Below are 27268 nucleotides of genomic sequence, written 5' to 3' on the forward strand. Positions count from 1 at the left end.
TTTTATTTAACCAAATATATTCAAAGTATTATCATTTCAGCATGTATCAGTATTAAAAAATGAGATCTTTTACATTCTTTTTTTTTTTTTAGTATTAACTTCTTAAAAGCCAGTGTGCATTTTACATTTTCAAGCGTATCTCAGTTCAGACCAGCCATATTCAAGTGCTCAATAGCCACATGTAGCCAATGGCTACCATACTGGATATTGCAAGTCTAGGAAATGAAGTAGTACTAATGGATAACATGAGGGCCTCTTGAGATTGGGAGCCATGAATTGAAGTGAAATTTGCATGGCTGTGTGTCGTACTCAAGCTACATTCAGAACTCATATAGAGATGTGGAATAAGCAGAGAGTTGGTCTTGACCAGGAATGGAGTTTTGTCTGCAGCATTTAACCAAAGGAAAAGAGAAGGGAACTGGTGGCATGTACAACCAAATGATCATACAAATTGAGCATAGCACATAAGCCACAGAAGTAAGAGGTGGAGGCAGTGTGAAAAGGTGGTAAAGACAACAGAAGTTCTAGTAGAGTCAAAGAACTTTTAGACTTGTAGTTGTTGTACAATATACAAATATGTCTAAAATAATCCCTGCCCTCAGCAAGCTGATCTTGGTTGCAAGTATACCAATAGCTTTGGTATAACATGGTATGTAATAATAGCAGTATGAGTTCAGAGGAAGAAGAACCCATGTCCTACTAGGATGATCCAGGAGAGTGCAATGAGGAGGTGGTAGGTAAATCAGGACTTAACATATGAAATAGGGTTTTAATTGGTCTATGGGAAACACATTGCAAAATGAGGGGGAAAAAACACAAGAAACAGATAGAAAGAAGCAAAAATGTTCAATATTCCTTGGGGATGGGAGTAAAAAAAAAAAAGCCTTAATGTTAATATTTATTTAGAGAGAGCTATTGACTACAATGGGGAAGGCAGCCTATAAATAATGATAGGTCTTTAGAGAACAGTCCTGGGATAATTTCCCCAGGGAAGAAAAGACTTCACTGTAAAATATGGTGACAGTCCCAGAATACAATGTTTCCTAGGAATGAGAGAACTAAATACCAAAGACTGTTTTCAAGAAATAAATGCCCTTCTTTTCTGGCCCGCCTCACCCTTACACACACACACACACACACACACACACACACACACATGCACAAACACATACCTTTCATCTTTCATTTAGAATTCAGTCTCATAAATGTAATTCTCTTCTATAGAATGGTCAGTTACATCTAAAGAGAAGCAATGTATTTACCTTTCATCATTATATCCTGGAATAAAGCTTTAGAACCAACTAGGATTAGAATATGTGGGATTTAAAAGGCTTTGTTTACTACTAACACTTTATTTTTTAAAAGCCGATCTACTCTCACCATACAGACCTAGTTTTTAATTCCTTCAGAAAATAAGCTGCATGTAGACAGTGTACTCTTTTTTTCTAAATCTGATGCCATTTCTATTAAACTTTTAAGGGAAAGGCAGCATTGCAATTTACTTTGGTTCTCAATACAGTCATCATTAAACAACAGGAAATTTAGTTTTTCCTAAGCATGTTCAGATCATTGGTGCAAAAAAAAAAGTTAGCCTCTCTTTTCCCAGCTCTAAATATTTAGGGAAACCTGCCAGGGTATCCACTCTCTTCTGTTTTTCACAAGAATTTCCTACTTCAATTGGAATATTTAGAAACAGTAAGAAGAGCTACATGTTTCCACATGAGAATTTAATAATACTGTACTTTGTATTTACATATCATATATCCTTGGTACTTCATAGCTCATTATCATTGTAAATTTACAAATCAGTATATGAAAGCACAAGGCTTAGAAGCAACTCTTTTCCTGTCCAACAGTAAGTTATTAATGCCAGCATTGGAACTCGTAATTACTGACACATGTGGTCCTACAACATCTAAAGATTATTTTCATAACATAAAATGAAATCCTCAGTAAGTAGAACATATCAATTATCAAATATCCTATTTATTCAAGATAATTTTAAGAACCATGAAGCTTTAATCATATAACCATATATAAATAACCATATTAAATAACCATATTAAACCACATAGGCCTACATTAATATAAGTACAGATAAATGTATCATTTGATCAAAACTAATACTTAATATGAATTAGTAAATATATACATATATAATCCAATCAGTTCCACAAAGTAGAATATATTTCAATCAAAAAGTAAGCAAATATCTCAACATACTTAAAAATGTGAACTACTGCTTTAAAAAATTTTCACCAACATGCTATAATCTAAAGGGTACAGATGCCATTGGTCAGACTGCTGTATACGTCATCAAGTGTCTCCTTACTGAGGATAAAAGCATCCATTGTCTGCTGATTCAATTAGGAACCTAAGATACCCAGTTCTCTTGGCAGTACCAGCTGTGGTTTTAATTCTGGTGTCTTGAACATCATATGTCTGGGAGATTCTGTAAGATCTGTCTCAAAGAAGCACAGGCTACCACGTGGGCATCTGAAGGAAGATTAGCAAGCGACTGAATCAGCTTCTTGACTATTGTCTTCAAACACTGGTGGGCAGCATTCAAATCTCTGTCAAACTGTTGTCCTTGAATTTGTAGAGCCAAATGACTACAGATGTTTCTAAACTCAACACTATCCTGAAATAAACAGCAAACATAAGCAGTTAGATAGGTTATGGGGACATTTGTTGTGTTTTGTGTACCCAGCTTCCATTCCCATTTCTTCTCATCACAGGACCTCAATTATTTTCTGAGAGAACTACTCTCCTCCATTTTCAGCCTATGTGCTTTGACCAAAGCTGACCCCACCCACGCTACAACTCCAGGGACAAGGCCAATCAGAGGCTACCACCCCTCAGTCACTTTGGATTGGTCAGGAATGGACAGGTGACCGAACACAGACCAATAAGCCACAGTTCTAGAATGTCTGTTAGACTGGGAAAGAGAAGCTCCCTTTAACTGGGGCTTTTGGAAGGCATCTTGCCACCATAAGGGGAGAATCCAAATGAGAATGAAGCCAGCACTGAAAAAAAAAAAAAAAAAAAAGCAGAACAAAGGGATTAGAAGAGATTGATTCTCGTTACATTCTCTGAGCATATTGATCCAGCTATACTTGAAAAATAAACCCCAGGATTTTTTGGTTATCTGAGTCAATAAATATGCCTTTTTTACTTAAGCCATTTGGAGTTGAGTTTCTGTTATTTGTTCCTAACAGAGCTTTAAAGAATACACAGATAGCCTCTGTTCCTATTATTCCATACTCATAGTCTTCAAAATTCCAACACAGGATTTGGTATTTAATGAACACAGAGTCAAGAACTTTCCAATGCAAATTTAGAAAGAATAGTTCCCAGGTAGTTTAAAAGAACAAAATAACTAAATATATTTTTAATTCCTAAGTGTTTCACATTCCAAAATCCATTGTATAGAAATGGTACACTAAAATTATTCCAATAAACAAACAAACAAAATTATTCCATATCAGAGATAGTGTTGAATATATAATTTATTTTAAATACGTTTAAATGACTCTCCACAGACTTCCAGTTCTGGTAACATGGCACACTTAGTTTCCCCAAAACCCTTTGGGGAAACTGAATTCTAAATAAAATAGAGCAAACATCCTTTCTGATATTGCAAGAAAACTGGAAATCCCTAAGGGCCAGAGATAAAGGAAAAGTAGATTATGTTAGGTACCCACCAATATTCATCCAAAAAAGAAAGTTAATCTGGAGCTGGGTTTGGGGTAGAGGATAAACTTGCCCCAACAATGCATAACTGTTGCCCTGTACTACACAACAGCTGAAGTTGGGAGCTGCCCTCTACACCATATACATGTTCTGGAAACACTCATGCTAAGAAATTAATTTAAAAATTGGAACTGGGCTGAAATATCCATGGACACATGGTAAAAGGAAATAAAAGCCTATTCCATGGGGACACGTCCACAACCCATGCCCCACAGTAGTATTCCCATAATACTCTGTCAAAGACAAAATCAGAATATGAAATTTAACATATCCACCATGATACAGCAGATACCAATAGAGGACAGAATTAAACTCCAAGTATTTCAGCTAGAAACTATAAAATATGTTTAAAGTGATTAAAAATATAAAAGAAGGAATAAAACACATTTTAAGTAAAAACAGGCTTGGAAAAGAACCAAATACATTTCCAGAAATAACTATTTTGACTAAAAACTCAATAGACAGTTTAAACACCTGAATACATTCGAAGTGAGGAACAGTAAACTGGATGATGAATGAGAAAATTACTCAGAATGCAAGATAAAAAGCCAGACATAGGAATTATGAGTGGGAAGTTAAACAACATGGATGATAGAATGATGAAGCCCAACAGATACGCTTCCAGGAGAAAGAGAGAGGTTGGGGGAGAAGAGGGGAGACAATATTTTTTTTTTTTTTAAGATTTTTTATTTATTTATTTGACAGAGAGAGAGAGACAGACACAGCGAGAGAGGGAACACAAGCAGGGGGAGTGGGAGAGGGAGAAGCAGGCTTCCCACGGAGCAGGGAGCCCGACGCAGGACTCGATCCCAGGACCCTGGGATCATGACCTGAGCCGAAGGCAGACGCTTAACCGACTGAGCCACCCAGGCGCCCAGGGGAGACAATATTTAAAGAGAATAATGGATAAGAATTATTCAAAATTGATCCAAAACATGAATCCAGGTTCATGAACATAGATTCAGGAAGTAAAATGAGATTCAAATCTAAACTTATTAAGGCAAAACTACTCTTAAAAGCAACCAGGGGAGACAGACTGCCAACTACTAAGCTACAATGACTGAAGTCAAAAAGAATGGGATAATTTTTCAAATAATTGTCAACATAGAATTTTTTTTAATCCAACAAAACTATTACTTAAACATCAGGGCAAAATAAATATGCCTTCATTTAAAAGGACAACAGGAGTTACCACCCTCACTGTCATATTTTCCTAGAGATATAATTCAGAAAGGGGACATTCAATTCAAAAGGAAAGAATGAGACACAACAAGCAACAATGAACAAAGAAACTTAAAAATATGATGTAAATCTAAAGAATTGATTGTTCAAAACCAAAATTATAACAATTAACTTGGGACTTACAAAAGCAAGATGGTTCCAAAATGCTGAATAGCAGTAACATGTGGGATGGAGTGGCATTCTAAGGCATTGTACATATTTAGAAAGGTGGCAAAGTTGATAAATTTCAGACTTATTTCAGTATGTGTGTGAGAAAAGTAAGGGTTATCATTAAAGGACAGAAATAATATGTAAAACTTCAAAATCAGCAGACAAAAGGAATATTAAAACTTAATTGATCCTATTTTTAGAAGGTAAAAATGAAGAAATATACAAACATAAATCAAGGGGAACAGAAAACACCAAATCAGACACCTTTTGAAATATAGTGGTTACCAGATTGGATTTTAAAAGATCTATTGATAAGTTCTTTGCAAGAAACACATTCAAAACTAAAAATACCTAAAGATTCAAAGTAAATGAATGCTAAAACATATACAAAGCAAAGAGAAGCCAAAACAAATCCAGGAAAATTATTATTAAGGATAAATAAGCTACAATTAATAAAAGGAACTATTCCCCAAGAAGGTATAACAATTTTGTACTTTGTGTGTGCCTAATATGATTATCTTAATTTACATTCAATCCACAAACATAAAACTGATTTTTACCCAGCTTTCTGAGACACGTAAATCAAACAACAAAATGATCAGCCTGGAGCGAAAAAGACTGAAACACCAATCATAAGCTTGGCCCAATAAAGATAAGCAAATACAAATTTTCCCAAAGATATATGGAATATTTTTGAAAGCTGACTGTATTTTAATATGCCAAAAGTAAATTCTCAATGAATATCTAGAAGTCTATATCATACAAATCACAATGCCAATAAATGAGAAATCAATAACATAACCTTCCCAATACATACATGACTTAAAAATCTACTTCCAAATAATTCATGGATCAGTGAAAAAATAATTGAAATTTTAAAATACTTTACACTGAACAATTATGGACATACTATATCACAAATTTGTGGGACACACCTGCATTGAGAAATTCATACACTTAATGCTATTTAAGTAAAGAATAATCACTGAAAAAGCATGAGCTAAGAATTCAACTCAAGAACTTAGGAGAAGAAAAAACATAATCCAAGAAAAAAAATGAAAGAAAGAGCTAAAAGCTGAACTGAAGTTTTTTTTGTTTTCTTGTTTTTTTAAATTTTTTTAAATTTTTTTTATTTTTTAAATTTTATTATGTTATGTTAGTCACCATACAATACTGAACTGAAGTTTGAAACTAGAGTTTTCTTCCTAATTCTGTGTAGAAAGAGAAGCTATTCTTCTCCCTAACAAAGACTCTGTCACTTGGGTTAGAAGGACCTGGGTCTCTGGCAAAGCGTTTATTAGAGAACATCTTCTGGGAAACAAAACAAACTTTCACCTCTTGAGTTTGGCCAACAATGGCAGCAGGACCCCCGTGTGAGTTAAGTGCTGGGATAGAAAGCTCAACACAACACGCCATAGTTCCTTTACTCAAGTATTCACAGGCTACCATGCTTCTTGTTTTTTCTTCCTCTTTAAAGCATTCTAGCTTCCCCGCCTTTGCGTGTTGCTCATTTCTGCTTAGAAGATATCAAGGGGCTACTTAGATAATCTCTCCCATAGTTTATGGAGTAACCTATATTCCTGGAGCATATTGCTTGGGAATGGGAAAGTAGAGGGGAAAAATATGCCTCTGGACTACTTCCCCTAGATCCACATCAAGGGAAATTGTCTGCTTGCTTTATAGAAGTAATCCAACTCAAAGTACAAAGCGGAAGGATCAAAGACAACATGCAAAGGGAAATTCAAAATTGAAGGAACCACTGAAATGTGTGCTGACGTGTGCCTATTAGCCAGTCTGCAAAGGCATTCATCACCCAAATAAGATTAAAATGCCTTTAAAAATATGTTTGTGGGCCTAAAATCTGAAGTCAATTTCACGTTTACTGTAAAGAATCAAAGAAGGCACCGTTTGGGGAAAGTATACATATAATAAAATTCCACTCCTGGCCTGTACTGGTCCCTGAGGCCGTGGGTAAACTTCAAATCTCTGGCAAGCTTTGCAAAGTCTCTTTATTTTACTCTTTTAGTGCAGTATTTCTTCTTAATCCTTTCTCAAATATATTAACCGTCAAAGAAAACAAATTAATAGGCATAGGCTTTCCATGGGCCTCTTAAGCCTGGGGATGGAAAAATAAAACAGGTGGTTGCTTCTCTTCCTTTCTGAAGGGTCTGAAGGCCAACTGTGGATCCAATGATCATGGCCTCCAACCAAACCTCTACTGATTCTGTTGCATAGGCGGGAGCCAAAAATTCACAGCGTTGAGGCAGTGGCATATTGAATGGCTCATGGGCTTTCAGTAGAAAATCGCATGATCGATATTCATAATGATTTCGTGTATGGTGTTTTCCATTCAGTGACAGAACACATCCTCCCAGCAGCTTTTATTTAGCAAGTCCCAGATGCTTCCAGAAATGATGTAATATCCTACGTAGGGTTTGAGCATGCTGCCAGAATTAGCAAATTATGACTTAGCAATCTAAAGACAGGTTTTCGAACTTCTAAAGCCTTGTGTAATTTCAGACTCTGGATATGAACTGTATTGGTTGTTACAGTGGTTCAAACTGATAGGGGGCATTTACATTTTATAGTGACTCAACTAATCTGCTGCGGCAATGGCCTCAGACTCAGTTAATGCAACAGTTACATTTCTTTCAAACATGTGAAGTCTCCACTACATGATTGACCACACTGGGTAAAAAGCCATAAGACACGAGTACCTAGTCTCTAAAAGGCTTATAACCTAGTAGGAAGATTGAGGCACGTAGAACATATATCCAAATGTCCAGTGAAATGGAATGGGGGTTCTGGTAAAAACACAAAAACCCAACCTTACAGAAGAACAGACATTTATAGACTCATAATCCAAGCACTTCAGAGAGTTCATACAAAGCTCTTCCTGATGTGTGACTCCTTTCTAGAGCATACCTGGTGTCACACTGTTTGCCACACAGGAGAAACCCATGTGCTTAGGAGGCAACTCTTGGCTCTAGTTTCCAGAACATTTTTTTCCTTAATTGTTAGCTGAACTCTGCCCTGTAGTAGACAGAATAATGGCCTCCCAAAGATGTCCATGTCCTAATCCCCAAAACCTGGGAGCATTTTACCCTATGCGGCAAAGGGGACTTTCCAGATGTTAGTAAGCATCGTGGCTCTCCAGGCACCTGCAAAGACCCCCCGGGATGCTGGTACTATTCCCTCACAAGCACTGGACTTGCCGTTGGAGGCCTGGTTCTGTCCCTTTGACAGGCCATCCGTGGACAAGACATTTTATCTATGGAATAATCAGTTTTCTAATGCGTAAAATGGAAACAAATAGCTACCACATGGAGAGACTGTGAAGGTCAAATAAGCTCATGGTCATGCAAGCTCTGAATTTATAAGGCACTCCATCCATCTGAAGTTGTGCATAAAGTACTCTGCTAGATGCGAGGTCGGCAAGAAGGAGAGAAGGGGAAGGAAAGACAGAAAAGAAAACAACAATATGCTCTATAGAAGGTGGGAATCTAACTGGTGGAGATGAAACTATTCAAGCTGTTCAGTAGAGATGTCACACACAAGATTAAGGCTCCAAAAGAGTGGCCAAGCTCACCTCGTATCCATTAGGATGACTACTATCGAAAAAAAAAACCCTGAAAATAGCCAGCGCTGGCGAGGTTGTGGAGAAACTGCGGCCCAAGTGCACCGCCGGCAGGAACGTAAAATCACGCAGCCACTGCGGAAAACAGCATGGAGGCTCCTCAAAAAAACTAAAAACGGAATTATCATATGATCCAGCAATTCCGCTTCTGGAATATGTATTCAAAAGGATTTAAATCAGGATCTTAAAGAGATATTTGCACACCCATGTTCATAGCATCACTATTCACAATAGCCAAGAGGTGAAAGCAGCTCAAGGGTCCATTGACAAATGAATGGATGAACCTATGATGTATACATAGAATGAAATACTATTTAGCCTTAAAAAGGAAGGAAATTCTGGAACGTGCTCCAACATGAATGGACCTTGAAGACATTATGCTCGCTGAAATAAACCAGACACGAAAAGATAAATACCATATGATTCCACTTACATGAGGTACTTAGAGTCGTCAAACTCACAGAAACAGAGAAGAATGGTGGATGCCAGAGGCAAGGGGAGGGGGAAATGGGGATTTGTTGTTTATTGTGTACAGAGTTTCAGATTTACAAGATGAAAAAATTTTGGAGATTGGTTGCACAATAATGTGAATGCTCTTGATACTGCTGAACTATACACTAAAAACGGTCAATTTTATGTTACGCTCTTTTTTTTTAACCACAATAAAATTAAAAAAAAAAAAAGTGGTCAAGACCATCAGAGTGCTGCCAGCCTTTGCAGAAGGCACTGAAGGTTAGGATGAGCCATCAGGGAAGGCTGTACAGATGTTACAAGACAGCTGGTGCTAGGGAATGCAGTCTGCCTCTCAGGGAAGAGATGGCCCTCACAGTTAGAATGAACAACACATGCAAAGGCCTGAAGTCAAGTAGGGGCTGGGACTGGGAGGCCAGTCCAAAAAGAGCAGAGCTTTGTGCTGGGAACGAGGACACAAACTAGTGTGGGAGCCTTGAGTGCCACAGTAAAGTCCCTGAGCACTTCCAAGCATGGAGATGACATGACAGGCCAGCACTTTAAGAAACACTGGTCTGGCTTAACCTGCTAGGTGCAGGATCCAAAGCCAGGCTTTTGATCTACTTTGTCTCACTCAAGCCTCACAGTGGTCCGTGAATGACCGATGAAGAAATGTGGCTTAGAGAGATAAAGCAACATACCCAAGTCGCACAGCAAATGAGGGGCAGAGCTTGAATTATCCTTTCTTCCCAAGCTCAAATGTTCATCCAAGACCTGCCCCAAATTTAGAAACTGGACCGGGTACAGTGATGACTCCGAGAGCACAGCTCGCTACCCAGGGCAGGAGACAGACTGGGGAACTTGAACTACAGGGCCTCAGATGCCCCAGTGGGATGAGCAGGGATTCCATGAAAGCAAGCAGGGGAGGCACCAACCTAGCTTTGAGATGGAACAAAAATGTCTACAAGTGAATGTTTCTTTTTTGGCCATATTCACACTATTTTTCTTGAGGTTAACTGAGTGTTAACAAAGCTCCAATTGGCACTGGTCACATCCAAATTGAAGATTGGTCTGTTGGCCCATCCCTCTTCCCTGCAACATAATTGAGAGGGTTTGGCTGTCTGGAAGATATTCAAGTCGTGGAACCTTCTACACCCCATGTCAAGCCCACTCCTAGCTAATCAGAGACACCCCCCCCCCCAGCTGGAGCTCTCTCTTCCTCCATTCTGTTCTCTCCTGCCCAGTATAAGGGAGGTCTCTTAGAAAAACTGCCACACTTGCACTTTTCTGCATTCTGCATTGTGTTTATTAGGAATGCACACATCTGGAATCCTTGAGCAACTGCAAATGCACCTGCAAAGTCCAAAAGGGAAGAAAAGCTGGAACTTTTTTAGCTTTGTACTGAAAATAAACACTCCCATCAAAACTGAAGTCTTGAAGGCAAGAAGAATCTGGCATCAACAGTCAGCTTCAAAGCTTATTTTCTGAAACCAACACCAATGGGTAATCAAGTAAAAAATACAATGACTTTATAGGCTCTACAATGCAGATAACTTTTAAACAATCCACAAGGAAGATTTTTGGTTTTTTTCCTACCTCATCACCTTCAAAATCACTGCTTGATCTGCATAAACTCTAAGTCAGCTCATATCCCCTTCACCACTGGCTTTAAAATAAGTTGGTTCTTTTCAAGACAGTCACATCTTGAGCTATACTCTCTTACAATGGCCTCCACAAATTTGTTTCTTCTCACATTTTCCTTTCTTGCTCCCCCTGAATGCCTAATGCCCCCTTATGGAGAGCACTGAAGAAAGAGCTCTTCCCAGCTTTCTGTGATGGGGCCTCCTGACCTTAATGAACTTCAACAGACCACTCTCCACCACAGGTGCCCAGTGCTGGGCCCCCCAAAGGAGCACAAATGCTTTCCCCAGACCCATCACAATCCTCCATACTGGATGTGTACCTAAAATGGGAATGCCATTTCTCTATTTAGAGGGATGTTGTGAAAACCACGCTATCAGAAACAGTGTACTACAAATTGCCCCCTTGGTTCATCAACATCTGGCTTTGAACTACAAATTCACAGGGCCCAGAGGAGCCACCAGTTGCCTGAACCCAAGGTCAATCTCAAAATAGATATGTAACTGTGTGTTAATAAAACACTCAATGAAGAACTAAAGTATCTGCCAGTCACCATAAAACGTCTATCGTCCACAGGAAATTAAACATTTTTACTTGTGGTGTACCCAGTGTAAATGCTCACAAGTAACTAAGGATTTTATGCATTTGCTTTGAGTATGGTACCATTTTCATTAGAAAAGTCCAGTTAAAAACACTTTGTGATGGATATAAGCACTTAATTCATGTATGCTCACAAGGCAAACCCCACAATTATAAGACAAAGCACGGCAGCATTCCCACTAAGATGTTAAACATAAGTAGTTTTGTTTTAGGGCCTTCCTGCAACATCTTTCCCCAAATTTTCATTTTGGCAATTGCAAATGTCCTGATTTTCCTAACATTCACAGTATGAGCAAGGACAAAGCTATAATTAAGCTACTTGTAGTCACTGGGCCTTTTTGTCACAGAAAACCATGATTTTATCCCAAATGAAGAGCAATTTGCTGGCTATGCTATTAATCATATAACACTGAGCATTTATTTCTTCAATAGTTTGTTAGTAATTTTTAAAGATACGATTCCCAAATTTGCAGAAAGTCTTCACACTCATGTTAATGGGGAAAAAAAAGCACTCATCACCACTGTCTTCCTCTGAGTGACCCAATGTTCACACCTGCAGTTTGCAAAGAGCATTAGCAGTGACCGTGAAGCCAAAGCCAGTGGTTTTATAACTGCCACGCATGGTATGTAGAATGAGAAAACCAGCAAGGATTACTGAGCTTGATGGAACAACTGGTACCAGAATCAGCTAATTGGAATGGGTGAACTCAAAGGCAAGTTTAATCTGTAATAGCAGGCAAGTTAGTTCTCCTGCTTCTGAAAGTTGGCATCAGCTATAGTTTCCATGAAACTTGCATCAGAGCAGAACTCTTGGAAGCTACAAGTGTTTTTGACTCTCAAAGGAAGACAGAAAAACTCAATCAGAGTGACTTCATAATTGGCTTGGTTAATGGTGTCTACGTGAGTTGGTCATTTTTAGCAGTTCTTAAAATCCTAGACTGGCTTCCATCTGGTCCTGTGCACATTTCTGTGCTCCCTTTGAGTGGTGAGTGCCTAAGACATTCATGATCGTTATTACTAGTTTGATAATGATTTCCTACATTCACCTGGTACATTGGGTCACTATGTAATGTGGCCATCATATAAAGAGACACACAAATCACCCAATATAATGGGTTAAATGGTGTCTCCCCACAAAAAAAAAAAAAATCCATGTGTTGAAACATAACCTCCAGTTTGACTGCACTGGAAACAGGACCTTTAGGGAGGTAATTAAGGTTATACGAGGTCATAAGGGTGGGGCCCTAATCCAATAGGGTCAGTGTCCTTGTAAGAAAAGGAAGAAACATCCAAGATCTCTCTCTCTCCCTCTCTGCATGCACAGAGGAAAAACTATTCAAGACAGAGCAGGAAGGTGGCAGTCTACGAACCAGGAAGAAAGACCTTACTAGAAACAAAATTTATGAGAAAATAAATGTCTGTGGTTTAAGCCACCCCATCTATGGCATTTTGTCATGACAGCCCAAGCTGACCAAGATACCCAGTCTACAAGGTGACTGTTGTGGCCCAAGCAGTGTGCAGTGCATAGCCCATCCAACGCTGCCCTGTCTACCAATCATACACTCATGGACTTTATTTCTGCATGACATTCATCACACCTCTTCAATCCAGCACTGTAATTTGGCAGAAAAAGCCAGATAAAACCATGTTTGAATCATGGGCCATCACTTCCCAGCTGTGAGATCTTTAGCAAAATCCTAAATTCCTCTGAGTCTCAGTTTTCTCCTGTAATAAATGTTTTCTAGCTGGTTAACTCTAGCCTCTCCAACAAATTTAACAAGACTCAGTACTGTGAAGTATTTTTTATCCACTATAAAGAAACTCACTTTATATAGTTTTTGCACATGTGTGATAATCTCTAAATATTCAAGAAGAATATTAAGTGTCGGTATCTTTAAGAAAAGAGTAAAATGCTATAAAAAAATGTCCATTAGTATTGTGCTGAGAGTTTCTCTGTCTTCATGCCTGAAAATTTCACTTCCTTAAGCCTCAGTGGTTTGATCAGCAAGTCATTTGGGGACAACATCTCTAAGTCATCAGGCATGTGCTAAAGCCGACCTCTGGATAGGGGAGGCTTCTTGGAACTCTCCATGGGTCATCCTAACTTTGCTTTTGTCAATAGTCTCAGAAAAATCAATACAGTCCATGGGTCAGATCCATCAATATCAGGACTGGAACTCACAACAATAATAGTCAATGAGAACGTGAGGCATCAACCTGTTAATAATAATAATAATAATAATAAAAGTTTAAAGGTATTGAGAGTTTGTATGGGCAGCCACTAGCTAAGACTTCATGTGCATTATCCTAATAACCCTGTAAGGTTAGATACCTCTAGCCCCACTTTAAGGTAAGGAGACTGAGGCACAGGAAGGCTAAATATTTTGCCCAAGGGCCTACAGCAGGAAGTAGAATGGTAGGTTTGAAAGGCTCTGCAGGACCAGATCACTGGGCTGTGCTGCGCTGTCTCTACTTTGGGTCCCTAATGCTTTTCATCTGGGCCGTGGGCTTTCATTCAAGTGAGCCCTCCTCCTCTCTGTGGCAAGTGTAACACTGTGGGAGAGAATTGATGTTAGAGGGATAGTTTCCACACACTTCCAAGTGATACACAGGTATTATTTCCATTAGCACAAATCCTCCTGAAATCATTCTGTGTCTAAAATCAATCCTCATGTTCTTAATTTAAAAATATAGAAAATATGAAAGGAATTGGAGAAGACACACATAAATGGAAAGATACTCCATATTTTTGGATTCAAAGAATTAATATATATATATTTTTTTCATATTGTTGAAATGTCCATACTACTCAAAGCAATCTACAGATTCAGTGCAATACCTAATCAAAATTCCAATGGCCTACCTCACAGAACTAGAACAAGTAATTCCAAAATTCCTTTTGTGTGGAACCACAAAAGACCCCAAATAGCCAAAGCAATATTGAAAGAGACCAGAGCTGGAGGTACCATGCTGCCTGGTTTCAAGATATACTACAAAGCTACAGTAACTGAAACAGGGTGATATTGGTACATAAACAGACACACAAATCATTGGAACAGAATTAAGAGCCCAGAAGTAAATCCACATAGATATGGACAATTAATCTACAACAAAGGAGCCAAGAACATACAATGGAGAAAGGACAGTCTCTTCAATAAATGGTAATAAGAACACTCAACAGCCACAGGCAAAAGAATGAAACCAGACCACCATCTTACCCATACACAAAAATTAATGCAAAATGTATTAAAGACTTGAATGTAAGACGTGAAACCATAAAATTCCTAGGGGGAAAACAACATAGGCAGTAAATTCCTTGACATCAGTCTTAGGAATGTCTTTGTGGATCTGACTCTAAAGGCAATGGAAAGAAAAGCAAAAATAAACAAATATGGGTGCCTGGGTGGCTCAGTTGGTTAAGCGACTGCCTTTGGCTCAGGTCATGATCCTGGAGTCCCGTGATCAAGTCTGGCATCGGCCTCCCTTCTCGGCAGGGAGTCTGCTTCTCCCTCTGACCCTACTCCCTCTTGCACTCTCTGTCACACACTCTCTCTCTCTCAAATAAATAAATAAAATAATATCTTTTTAAAAAATAAACAAATGGGGCACCTGGGTGGCTCAGATGGTTAAGCGTCTGCCTTCGGCTCAGGTCATGATCCCAGGGTCCTGGGATCGAGTCCCGCTTCGGGCTCCCTGCTCGGCGGGAAGCCTGCTTCTCCCTCTCCCACTCCCCCTGCTTGTGTTTCCTCTCTCGCTGTGTCTCTCTCTGTCAAATAAATAAAATCTTAAAAAAAAAAAAAAAAAAAAATAAACAAATGTGACTACATCAAACTAATGAGATTCTGCACAGCACAGGAAACCATCACCAGAATGAACAAACAACATATTGAATAGGAGAAGATATTTGCAAACCAAATATCTGACAAGGGGTTAATATCCAAAAATATATAAAGAACTCCTACAACTCAACAACAAAAAAATAAACTACCAGTTAAAAAATGTGCAAAGCATGTGAACAGACATTTCTTCAAAGAAAACATACAGATGGCCAACAGACACTTGAAAAGATGCTCAATGTCACTAATTATTAGAGAAATGCAAACCAAAACCACAATGAGATACCTCCCAACACCTGTTATAATGGCTACTTTCAAAAAGACAAGAAAGAACAAGTGTTGGTGAGGGTGTGGAGAAAAGGGAACGCTTGTGCACTGTTGGTGGGATCGTACATCAATGCAGCCACTATGGAAAACAGTGCGGAGATTCCTCAAAAAATTAAGAACAGAACGACCACATGACCCAGCTGTTCCACTTCTGGGCATTTATCCCAAAAATATGAAAATGCTAATTTTAAAAGATATATGCACCCCATGTTTATTGCAGCATTATTTACAATAGCCAAGATATGGAAGCAGCCTAAATGTCCAGTGATAGATAAATGGATAAAGAGGTAGTGTATATATATATACACACAAACCCACACACACACAGTGGAATATTACTTAACCATAAAAAGGAATAAAATCTTGCCATTTGCCCCAGCATGGATGGACCTTAAGGGTATTATGCTAAGTGACATAAGTCAGACAGAGAAAGGCAAATACTATATGATTTCACTCATACGTGAAATCTAAAAGACGAAACAAATGAACAAACAAAATAAAACAAAGACAAAGTCATTGATACGGAGAACAGACTAGTGGTTCCCAGAAGGGGAGGGGGTTGGGGGGTGAAATGGGTGAAGGTGGTCAACTGTATGCTGATGGATGGTAACTAGACTTATAGGGCTGATCCCTTTGTAGTGTATGCTGATGTCAAATTAACACTAGTAATAATGAAGCCAAGTCAGGATAACCAGCCCCCTGGAAACACAGACTACTGTGTCCTTAAGTCTAAGTTCTTTGTAATCACTAATCTACAACCAAATAGAGATATTACCTTTTCTCCAAACAGAAAACCAAGCAAAATTCCAAGATGTTGGCCAGGAGGCAAATCATCCAGGGAAACCTCTCCCTGTTTCTCTCCCTTCTGAAAGCACTCGCTATTCACTCAAAACTCATTATTCCCCTGCAGGTGAACAGCAGACTCCAGTGGAAAGACTACTTTGCGTTGGGGGTTGGGGGGACCAAACAGCATTTCTTTATAAGAGACAAGAAGGAGGATGAGTAGAAGTGAGATTTTTTTAGGTAGAGAGGAAGATATTTGTATCTGATGGCCTCAATTTTCTCAGAAGAGGAGTGAGCCGGTTGAGGTTTGGATAAACAAAGCTTGAGAAGGGTGGCAAATTTGAGGACAAAAAGTCAAGTAGAAAACATTAGAAGGATTACCAAGTAGAAGTGATGGCTACATGATGTTCAAGTGGCATGATTTGTAGGCCACAGCAGAGAGCTCCAATGCATCTGAGCTGGGCCAGGCCCTTGGACAGTGGTCTCCAACCTGATCCCCAAACTGCAACCTCACCTGCTGTGACTTATCTAGGGTCAGGTCCTCACCTCAGTCATTTCAACGGTTACCTTTGCCTGCAAGACAATTCAAGGCACTCTGCGTGACATGCAGGCCTTTCTTGCCATCTGACTCCACTTACCTGTCCAGCATCCTGTTTTACCTTCTGCCATAGTGAACTAATTAATTAGTTCACCTTTTCATTGCTTCTGGGCCTTGGATCACACAGCTCCCCTGAAATGTTTTTTCCCTTTCATGTCTGTGGGACAAACATTCTTATTTTTTTAAAGATTACTTCCTCCAAGAAGCCTTCCGAGATCACCTAAGGTAAAGCCGATCACTCAGTCTCTCCTTTTGCCAACGTACATGTGCCCTGTATATGCCCCTAACATCACACAGCCCTTCCTATTTCAGCAAATCTAAGATGCACCCTTTTCCACGTTTCAAAAATATCTGACGTGATCTTACAATAGACGGTGCATCATAGATTAATTGGCAGGAATTTTTATTTCTTTGTGGCACCAAAGAAAGGTGCATTCTACACGAGATCATTAGTGAAATGCAGCTTCATTTTTTAACTTCCTAACATGAGAGGGGCCGTGCTCTGCCTCTGGAGGCGATCTTATTTTCCCTCCCCCCAACACACATTTGGGAATATTTGGTTGTATCAGTTTGTTGGGGGGTGGGGTGGGTAAGGCTGCTGGCATCTCCTGGGTTGAGGCCAAGGATGGTGCTAAACATCCTATAATGCAATTATCCAGCCCAAGATGTCAACAGCAGGAGACTGAGAAACCATCGTGTTAGAGTAACAATACTTTTTTGGGTGTATCATAGGCTTTATTATATTTAATTTCAAATCAGTCTTTTACAGTGTATAGTAACCTAAAACATAGCAATTTTTTCCAAACCTTGGCTTGTAGAGCAAGAATAGCAACTCTGGGGAACTGCTCTAAGCTTTCTTCATCATTCCCCCCTCATTTCCTTCTGCTAGCCTCCCAAGTGGAAGGAAGGAAGCAAAATTGGAAAGCCAGAAGATCTCAAAGAGATCTGTGACCTTAAACCAGTTAGGCTAGTTAATGACAAGGCAGAGACTGGATCCCAAGACCTCCAGATTTCCACAGCCCCACTCAGCCTGAGAGGCATCTACTGTGCTCCCTGGCTACACCGACCAGCACAGTTTGGTACCATGAGAGGAAATGGGCCCTACAAATACGAGTGACTTAGCAGGAGTTTAGCATTAGTATTCACGGTTTGACACCCGGGACCCACCCCGCTCTCACCCCACTTTATGAGAATTTAGGTTGACTCTGTAAGGCCTCTGAACTCTGTGGGGAATTGGGTTTATGCAAAAATAATTTTGATTCTTAAGTGTGAAGGAACTTCAAATAAATCAAGGTGATTTTGTCACACAAAAGGCAGAGGGGACTTAATAGGGGTATTGAAGGCTCTGGAGTAAGGGTTATTAATTTCGAAGGGGGGAGCAGGGACAGCTGTCCTCCATCCGGAGGAGCTGCGCGTGTGGAAAGGGCCTTCGGCTAGAGCAGGAAGCTGATTTATGTGAGAGGGAGAAAGGAGTTCCAGAGGAAGGTTTTGGCAAGGCCTCCCCGCGTCTCAGTTCCGCAATCAGGTGGGCCCCAAGTGGACCCCGAGTTCCTGGACTCAAGTCCCAAGGCTGTCATCTCTCCCCTTCCCTCTCACAGACGCTGAATCCCTTGGACCGCTCAGCTTTTCAATGGGTGGCCCCTCCGGGCTCCATCCCAGCCCGGCAGCCCCACCCTGCCGCGGGATCCCGCGCCCCAGCGGGGTGCTCGAGGCCAGACTCACCTTCAGATGGATGGGGAAGGACCGCTCCTGCTGGAGGGGGCCCAGCAGCGTCTGCTCCACGCTGACCAGCTCCGAGGTCGAGTCCACCACGCGGGCCAGCGCGCTGCGCATCGCCATCTGGGCCAGGGTGCAGGGCCCCCGACCCCTGGGGAAGGGCAGCAGCTCCGCGCCCCCTTCGGCGCCTCGCACCACTTCTACTTCTGGGGAGCTTGCCCGCGCCCCAGACCCGCCATTCCTGGCCCCCCGCCCCCCTACCCCCTCTTGGCGCCCAGGCCCCGGCCGTGCCCTCCGCGGGCCTGTGCGACGCGCTGGGGCAGCCGACACGTGGTCTGAATCGCGCGGGATCCCCGGGTCGCCCGGACCGTCCCCCCAGCCCCACTCCTGCTGCAGCAGCTGCAGAGTCTGCAGAGCCACCATTTGGTGGCTGATGGAGGCCACTAAGGGCGCAGGGCTAGCCATCGCCCCTGCCGGCGGCTCCGCGCGCTCCGCGGGCAGGTGCAGCAGTGAGCGAGAGAGAGGCGGGGGCGTTTGGGGTAGCCAGGGTCACATTTCCCAACCCCCTAGTTGGCCTTCTTGCCTCTCGAGGGTGGGGCCGGCCCCGCCCCAGGCCCGCAGGAGATGGCCAGCGCTGGCCCCGAATTCCTATCGGAATGGGCGTGTGCGGACCCAAGGCTGCCGGAGGCACTGCTCCCGGTGCGCTCGAAAATCAGCCAAATGCTGAGCGCGGGTTCTTCCTCTTCTAAAGGGCTTTGCTGGGAAAACCTGCCGCTTGGGTGCAGAAGCATCTATCCTCAGGGATACCCCGCCCCCATCTCCTTTGAAGGATGCCTGTCAGTGATCATTCATGCCTTGGGTGCTGAGGGTGGCAGGTTAAAGACCTACCCTGAGCAAAAGTGCCAAAAGCCAGAAAAAGCTCACAAAAGGAAGACCGAGCCCGATCCTCCTCCCTCCCTTTCCCAACCCTAGGAGAATTTTCAGCAACTTCTTGGAGTAAACTTCAAGGCCTCGTGTCCCCCAAACAAAAGAAGGGGACTTGTGTATGTGGAAGTTCTGCTCTTCTCTGCTTTGCTCATGCCACACGGGCTCAGGGAATCTGGCGACTAAAGAAGCATCAGGGCATAGCTGGGGCGGCCCGCTCCCCCAAGTGACTCGGGAAGTGCGGGTGTGGCACTGCCCAGACCAGGAGCCCAAGGACGTGTGCAGCGGGGTTTGAAGCTAAATCCTTTTAGGAGCCATGAACCCAGAGACAGCTGTACAAATAGTTGCTGCTTTTAATTAAACTTACCTTTGCTTCTTCCTTGACTTAGGAGAAAAGACTGGGAAATTTACGCTTTGATAGATTGGAACCTGTTGTGTGTGATTACATTTTATTAAAAAAAAAAAAAAGCGGCAGACATTTGAGGAGAATGGTGTGGAAAAGTGTTACAGAGTAGCATGGTTTTGGCTTTCTTCCTGCATGGGAAACCATTGAACATAACTTCACAACACAGTGAAGCAGGTAACAAGGGTGCAGGCACATGACACTGGACCCTCCCGACCTGGACAGTGGGATTTCCTTCTTCCTTTAGAAGGGAGAGTCCCTCCTTGGTGTGGTGGAGTAAGAACTGGAGAGGCCTTTGTGAGGGAAAGCTGCTCCAGTGAGTCTATTAGTCTAAAGGGCGGTCATCAGAGATATGGGGTGGAATTCGGGGTCCTTCAAGGTTTCGTCAACTCTAGGATAACATGACCCTGTAAATCCTCCCAACTCTCCAGTGAAGTTTCCTTCTAGTTCTCAGTGTTTTCTTCGCCTATGAAAACAAATCTGAATGCCAAGGTAAAGAAAACCTTTCTTAAACAAAAACGAGTATGTTCACACTAGTTATAACTAAGTAAAAATGCATGTCTGTGCATTGACAGGAAATTACTTTGGAGGGAGGTAAATAGTTTGATGCTGATTAGATTCTCTTGATGAAGTTACTTAAGTTCATGATAAAAAAAATAGAAAAATTCTTTGAGTGTGTGTGTGTGTGTGTGTGTGTGTGTGTGTGTGTTAATCCTCAAATATTGAAATGCATTAGGTTTAGCAGAGACTAACCAGGAATAGCAAAAACTAACCCCTAATTTTCACAGAGCATGTCAGATCTCCAGGGGTGCTCCTCTTTCCAGATAAGCAGGAAATCCAGTTTCATGGGCTAACTCTTCCACTATCAAATGGCTGACTGCAAAACTTTCTTGACAGATGGAATTCCAGCCAACAGCAGAATTGAAATCGCTAGACGCAGCCTGACCTGAGGCCCCACTGTTCTACATCCCAGGCTGACTCTGAGACCCATGAGACCAGCCGAACTTCAGGGAATATGAGAGAACCATGGGACCTATGGGATGGTACATGCAGCTTCAATCACTGTCTGGATTTCCTCATGTCTTTTAGAGAGGCCTGGACTATCCAGCATCTCAAGGGTTGTCTGTCTTGGCCACGGACCACATTTTTCTTTGCCATAACCTTAGAATGGCTGATGTTCCAAAGCTGGAGATATGAGGCTCTGAGTGAGGAAAAGTATTCGTGGGCTAGTGAGACGGGTCAGTAGCACAGCAGATCTGCCTTTGACCTGAACACCTCCAAAGTTATATACACTGGGCTACCAGACCAAGTGCTGAGTTACACACTCCCTACTCACCATACTGACAGGTCAAAGCCACAGTGTAATAGAAGGCACACTCAAAGAGATGCAGTCCTGGACACCTGATATCTTTGCTTCCCAGTATCTATTTCACTATTTTATGGAAACATACCCTCATTTGCCAGGAGATATTCCTCCTCCTCCATGTTCAGTCCATATAGTCAGGAAGGAGGAGGCTGTCCCACTGCAGAGTGGGCTGGGGCATCTTAGGCTGGGGCCAATTACACATCATACTCTCATGGTGAATGGTCAGGAAGGGGCATGTGACCCACCTGGAGCAAATATGACAATAATATTTAAGATGCTTTCAGCTGAATGTACTGTATAAAACAAAATAATGGAACTAGAAGAAAGTGTAGGCCAAAAGATGAAACAGCAAAAAAAAAAAAAAAAAAAAAAAAAGCCTTTCTAACAAGAAAACTTAATATAATGTCATTTAATCAATAAGAATAAATTATTGTCTCCCATCACAAGTCTTAAGGAAGGATGGCTCCGGGGCTGGTTAATCTTGAGGAGTGTCAGATCTCCAGGCATGCTCCTCCTTCCAGATACTCTGGAAATCCAGTTTCATGCAGCTTACCCTTCCACTATCAAGTGGCTGACTGCAATGACCCCTTCTGGATGTGAAACTAAGAAGATGTAAGTTCTGGAGCTTCTGCAGCCCTTTTGTGAGTCCGAGGGGAGAGCCTGCCTATGAATGAGCCAACACTAAAGAGAGAAAACAAGAGATTATAGAGAGAAGCCAGTGGTCTTACAACACCATCTGAGGCTTACATTTAGCAGCACAAGGAGACAGCCCCACCTTTGAGCTTTTCAGTTATACAGGCCACAAAAATCTCTTTTTGCTTGAGCCACTTTAGGTTGATTGTATGGCCTCTTGCAACAGAAAGTCACAACTAAAGCAAACTGCTTGACATACACTGTAGCACAGATATGATGTTAATGGAACAATCTGTGACCCAGAGCCCCTCAGGCAAAACATCCCTAAAAGGTCCCTCATGGCCATTTCCAGCAACACTTCTGTCATTCACCTAAACTTTCCACTATTTCAGCAATTGTGGGAAAACCTCTTTGAGCAACTGTGGTCATTCCCGACAACTGATGGGAGCATTAAAAAATGAGCAATGGAAATACTCATGGCCCTGGGTAATGTGACATGAAAACTCGGTGAAGTGAGAAGCAATGTTTACCTGTTAATAAACATGACAGAGTGTGGTTAGAGAAACAAGTATTCTGGCCCTTTTGTGAATCTAAAGGTTCTTTTCCACAGGATTCTTTCTTTTTTTCTCCTTTTATTATTTCTTTTATTTGAGTATAGTTGACACACAACATCACATCGGTTTCAGGCTCACCACAAGTGTAGCAAGATACGAACTTGAACACGGAATCCTGAAGAAGGCTGGCCCAGTGAGAACAGAAGGGAGATGGAAGAGGGCGGAGCCATGTGAATTCAGCCTTCCTCAACGGACTCGGCAGAGCCCAGATACATTTGAACCCTCCTTATATACTTTGGCACTTTTCTCCAAAAGGGATCCAAGAGAATTCCAGAAATGGAACTATTAACCTTCAGCACACCCTGGCAAAGTTCACAGGCAGGAGCAAAACAAAACATGTCCAAAGAGACCAAAGAGTTATTATTTTTGAATGAAAATTATAGTTGAGGAGAAACAGATGCTGAAGAGATATACCAAGATCTGAAAATGTACTGTAAAAAAGAAAACAATGGCACCAGAAAAGATGGAAGCCCAAAGAAGAAAGAGCAAAAAAGATCAAATTGCCTTTTTAAACATACAATGGTGATGTTTGAATATGCCAGGTCATAAAAATGCACATTCAATTCCAGCTTTGGCCTAAACATTTGATTTTCAGAAGAAAAAAAAAAAAATGCAATCCTGCCACGAAACCTCTGAATTGCCAAAAACAATTGTTTACATAGGGCACTGTGTTTTCAGGACATCATATACGCACTGCCTGCCCAGACCCTACTAAACTGGTGACGCTAAGTGAGGTTTAGTACAACTAAATGTAGAAAAGTAGGCAAGTGTAGTGAAGGGAGGGAAAAGAGAAGTTTAAAATGTTGAAGCTCACCTGCATGTGCTAACATAATCTGATGTGCGGTTCACCTCCTTAACACAAAATGCAATCCTTTCCAGATGTATAAATCATTTTACTTGGTTCTGTCTTACCAATAAGTTTATTTTCAGGAGGAATCCTTGATATTGGCAGAAAAAAATCAAGAAAGGGATTTTAAAAGAACAGATATGATTTTTCCTAATTCTTTTAGCTTTGGTGGATGATTTTATGTTGGAGAGTGATGGGGTGGCCAGGGATTTTCCTGCTGCCTACACGTAATTTCAACATGACAACTTTGCTGGGCTTTGCTCTCAATTTCTGATTACAAATAACTATCCTTTCCCTGGGAGGGAAGAATTTAAAAGCTGCTTAATTTCCTGAACTATTTGCAGGTTCTTTAATCTTAGTAGGGGGAAAAAAATGTGACCACCCTCATCACTTCCTGTGATCGCCTCGTATTTTCAAGTTCTAGTAAGTACTCTCTTAATATGACTGAAAGAAATGCTTGACTTGGGTTAATATACTGAAAACTTAAAAAGAACCTCCCCGATTCCTTTCCTTATATTTATCCTCATTCCCTTTTGTACTTTTTTCCTCTAAGAAATTTTCTGCTCTTGGGATGCCTGGGTGGCTCAGTAGGTTAAACATCTGCCTTCGGCTCAGGTCATGATGCCAGAGTCCTGGAATCGAGTCCCACATCGGGCTCCTTGCTCAGCCGGGAGCCTGCTTCTCCCTCTCCTGCTCCCCCTGCTTGTGTTCCCTCTCACTCTCTCTCTCTGGCAAATAAATAAACAAAGTCTTAAAAAAAAAAAAAAGAAAAAAAAAGAAATTTTCTGCTCTTGTTCCCCAATTTCTCTTCTGTCAGGCTTTATGGTGAAACAGACATTCAGGTTTTATCCATCCTTTCATTTCCTCCTCTCTCCCTTCTATTTTTCCAGAGTTTTCTTTCCTAAGAAAAATGAGAAAAGGGGGCAGGGATGAGGGATTTTGGAGGCACAGGGTTCTTCTGTGTAGCAAGATCACTATGCTTATGTTTCCATGAAGTAAAAACTTCTTACTGGGAGTTTTGGTCCAGTTTCCAACTCTTAAACCCTGAGTGCGGCAAGGGGGAGGTCATGCAGTTTTGGGAACTGGATTAGTGCCTTCCCACATTGGCTCTCTGCGTTAGGAAAACAAGAGAGGCCGACAGATCTGCTTGTTTTATTTGTTTGGTCATTTCAATCCTTTTGTTTCAAAATATTATTGAGAATAGTCAGAAGAGTTGAAATAAGGTAAAAGACATTTTAAAAATGAAGATCTGTTGAACATGATTGAAGTGATCCATTTTTTCCCATTGGAGGAAAAAGATATAAACTATTTTAAAACTTATGTTTACATAAAAATATGACATTGCATATTTTAGTATAAAGAATGTCTGTATTTTAATTCTCATCATCTGGCTTTTTTTTTTTTTTTTTTTTACTGCTCACTGTTCATTAGCAAGTGGGGTCTTATAGATGCGAATCTGACCATAAAATGCAAACGGCCTGTAGAAGTGATCAAATTTCAAGCATTTGTTCAAAAAACATATGTAAATTTTATTTGGTCTGTACTTCCCATTTGAAAATTGAAACCACTTTCAATAGGATCTTTAATGCCTCTGTTCAAATATCTAAGCTTACACTGGCTTAAATTGTAATCTTTGATGGATCATTCATAGATAATGGTAGATAATCTGTTAAAGCAGTGATGGATTTCTTAACAATCCTATTCATTTCAGCTAAGAATAAAATCTAATGCTTTCCATGTAGATGTTAATTTTAATACACGATTCTATTTTACAAAAACTTAGTTTTAAAGTCAGCATAGAATATAAAATGCATATGATGGGCTGCCTCGCTGGCTCAGTCGGGAGAGCATGTGACTCTTGATCTCAGGGTCATGAGTTCAAGGCCCATGGGCATAAAGCTTACTTAAAATGCATATGATGGGCAAAAATATACCTTAAAATATCTTATTTTATTTATCACAATTTACACTATGCTTCAAAATAAAACTTTTGTTAGCTTTCTTAAATTTCCATGCTAATATTTAAATTCCCAAATTTAACATTCACAGGGAAGCAATGTAGCATGGAAGCTAACAGATTGGGCTCTTATGGATGATAGAAACATCTGCCCTGGGAATTCAAGAAATCAACTTAAAAACTGTAAGAACCAACGAAAGTTTACTTCAGGTGTATGTCGTCAACATACAAAAACTGATTAGCTTTCCTGTATACCACAATAACTGATTAGAAATATCAGGGGAAGATGGTCCAATTCATAATAACTACAAACCTACAAAATAGCTGGAAATACAGTAAACATGAACATTTTCAAGACTTATGATAAAAACTGTATATAAAACAAAATTATTAAAAACTGTGAAAGAAGGGGCACCTGGGTGGCTCAGTTGGTTAAGTGTCCGACTCTTGATTTTGGCTCAGGTCATGATCTCAGGGTCACAGTATCAAGCTCCATATCCGGCTCCATGCTCAGAGGGGAGTCTGCTTGAAAATTCTCCCTCTCCCTCTGCCCCTCCCCTCCCAGTCTCTCTAAAATAAAATAAGTAAATCTTTTTAAAAAACTGTAAAAGAAGATCTAAATAAATGGAGAAAAATACTCCCTTTCTGATTGAAGTTTGAATTTATAAAGCTATACATTGTCTCTAAATTAAATAATTCAATACAATCCCAGTAAAACCTCAATAGGATTTTTATGACATTAACAAGCTCATTCTCAAGTTCATCTGGAAGAGAAACATCAAAATAGCTAAGAAAATTTTGAAATAAGAATAATTAGGGGGCACCTCAGTCGGTTAAGCCTCTGCCTTTAGCTCAGGTCATGATTTCAGGGTCCTGGGATAGAACCCTGCCCCGGGCTCCCTGCTCAGTGGGGAGTCTGTGTCTCCCTCTTCTTCTACCCCTCCCCCAATCATATGCAGCCTGCACATGCCTGGGGGCGCGCTCTCTCTCTCAAATAAATAAATAAAATCTTTAAAAAAAGAACAATTAGGAAAGACTTCCTCTACTGTGTATCAAAATGTGCTGTAAGCTATACTAATTTTAAAAGTGTGATAATGTAAGAAACAAAACAGAGGATCATAGGGGAAGAGGAAAAAATAAAACAAGACAAAATCAGAGAGGGAGGCAAACCATAAGAGACTCTTGATCATAGGAAACAAACTGAGCGTTGCTGGAGGGGAGGGAGGTGGGCAGATGAGGTAACTGGGTGATGGACGTTAAGGAGGCCATGTGATGTAATGAGCACGGGGTGTTATATTAAAACTGATGAATCACAGGCCTCTACCTCTGAATATATTATATGTTAATTAAATTCATTTAAATAAAATGTTTTTTTAAAAACAGTGTGATAATGGTACTAAAATGGACAAAGAGTTCAAGAGTCAGAACCAGGGCTGCACATGTGGAAAGGGCCGTCAGCAGGAGCAGGAAACTGATTTATGTGAGAGAGGAAGGACTTCCAGAGAAAGGTTTTGGCACGGCCTTGCAGGAGCTCTGTTCTGCAGTCAGGTGGACCCCGTGTGGGCTCCAACTTCCCTACCCCAAGTGCTGAGTGCTCATAAATATACACAAGGTACAGGATGTGTACATCACAAAGGAAAACCTGGATATATTCTATTATATAAAATTATAAAACTTTTATTTGATGAAAGACCATAAAAAACATGTAAAAACTAGTGCAATCTGAAAAAATATATTCGCAGCATAAAAAAAATACAAAGGATCAATATATGAACATACAGAAAACAACTA

At 40.8% G+C, this 27268-nt stretch overlaps 1 protein-coding gene across 1 annotated transcript; it reads right to left on the minus strand.

Annotated features, from left to right (window-relative positions):
• Positions 1 to 1726: 1726 nt before the first annotated feature.
• On the minus strand, positions 1727 to 19457 carry DLEU7 (deleted in lymphocytic leukemia 7). Its single transcript, XM_027590680.2, has 2 exons — positions 18740 to 19457; positions 1727 to 2641 (listed from the first exon to the last, which is right to left on the minus strand). Exons 1-2 carry the CDS (start codon positions 19196 to 19198, stop codon positions 2435 to 2437), a joined length of 666 nt encoding a protein of 221 aa, XP_027446481.1. The 5' UTR covers positions 19199 to 19457; the 3' UTR covers positions 1727 to 2434.
• Between the last annotated feature and the right edge of the window lie 7811 nt (positions 19458 to 27268).

This window comes from Zalophus californianus, chromosome 3 (assembly GCF_009762305.2).
Source record: "Zalophus californianus isolate mZalCal1 chromosome 3, mZalCal1.pri.v2, whole genome shotgun sequence".
NCBI classification, from domain to species: Eukaryota; Metazoa; Chordata; class Mammalia; order Carnivora; family Otariidae; genus Zalophus; species Zalophus californianus.

What these genes read in the sequence shown, in the direction of transcription:
- DLEU7 (XM_027590680.2), bottom strand. Translation starts at nt 19,198, where the DNA reads ATGGCTAGCCCTGCGCCCTTAGTGGCCTCCATCAGCCACCAAATGGTG. An exon ending in CCTTCCCCATCCATCTGAAG is followed by an intron (nt 2,642 to 18,739) that starts GTGAGTCTGGCC and finishes TGTTTATTTCAG; the next exon opens with GATAGTGTTGAGTTTAGAAA.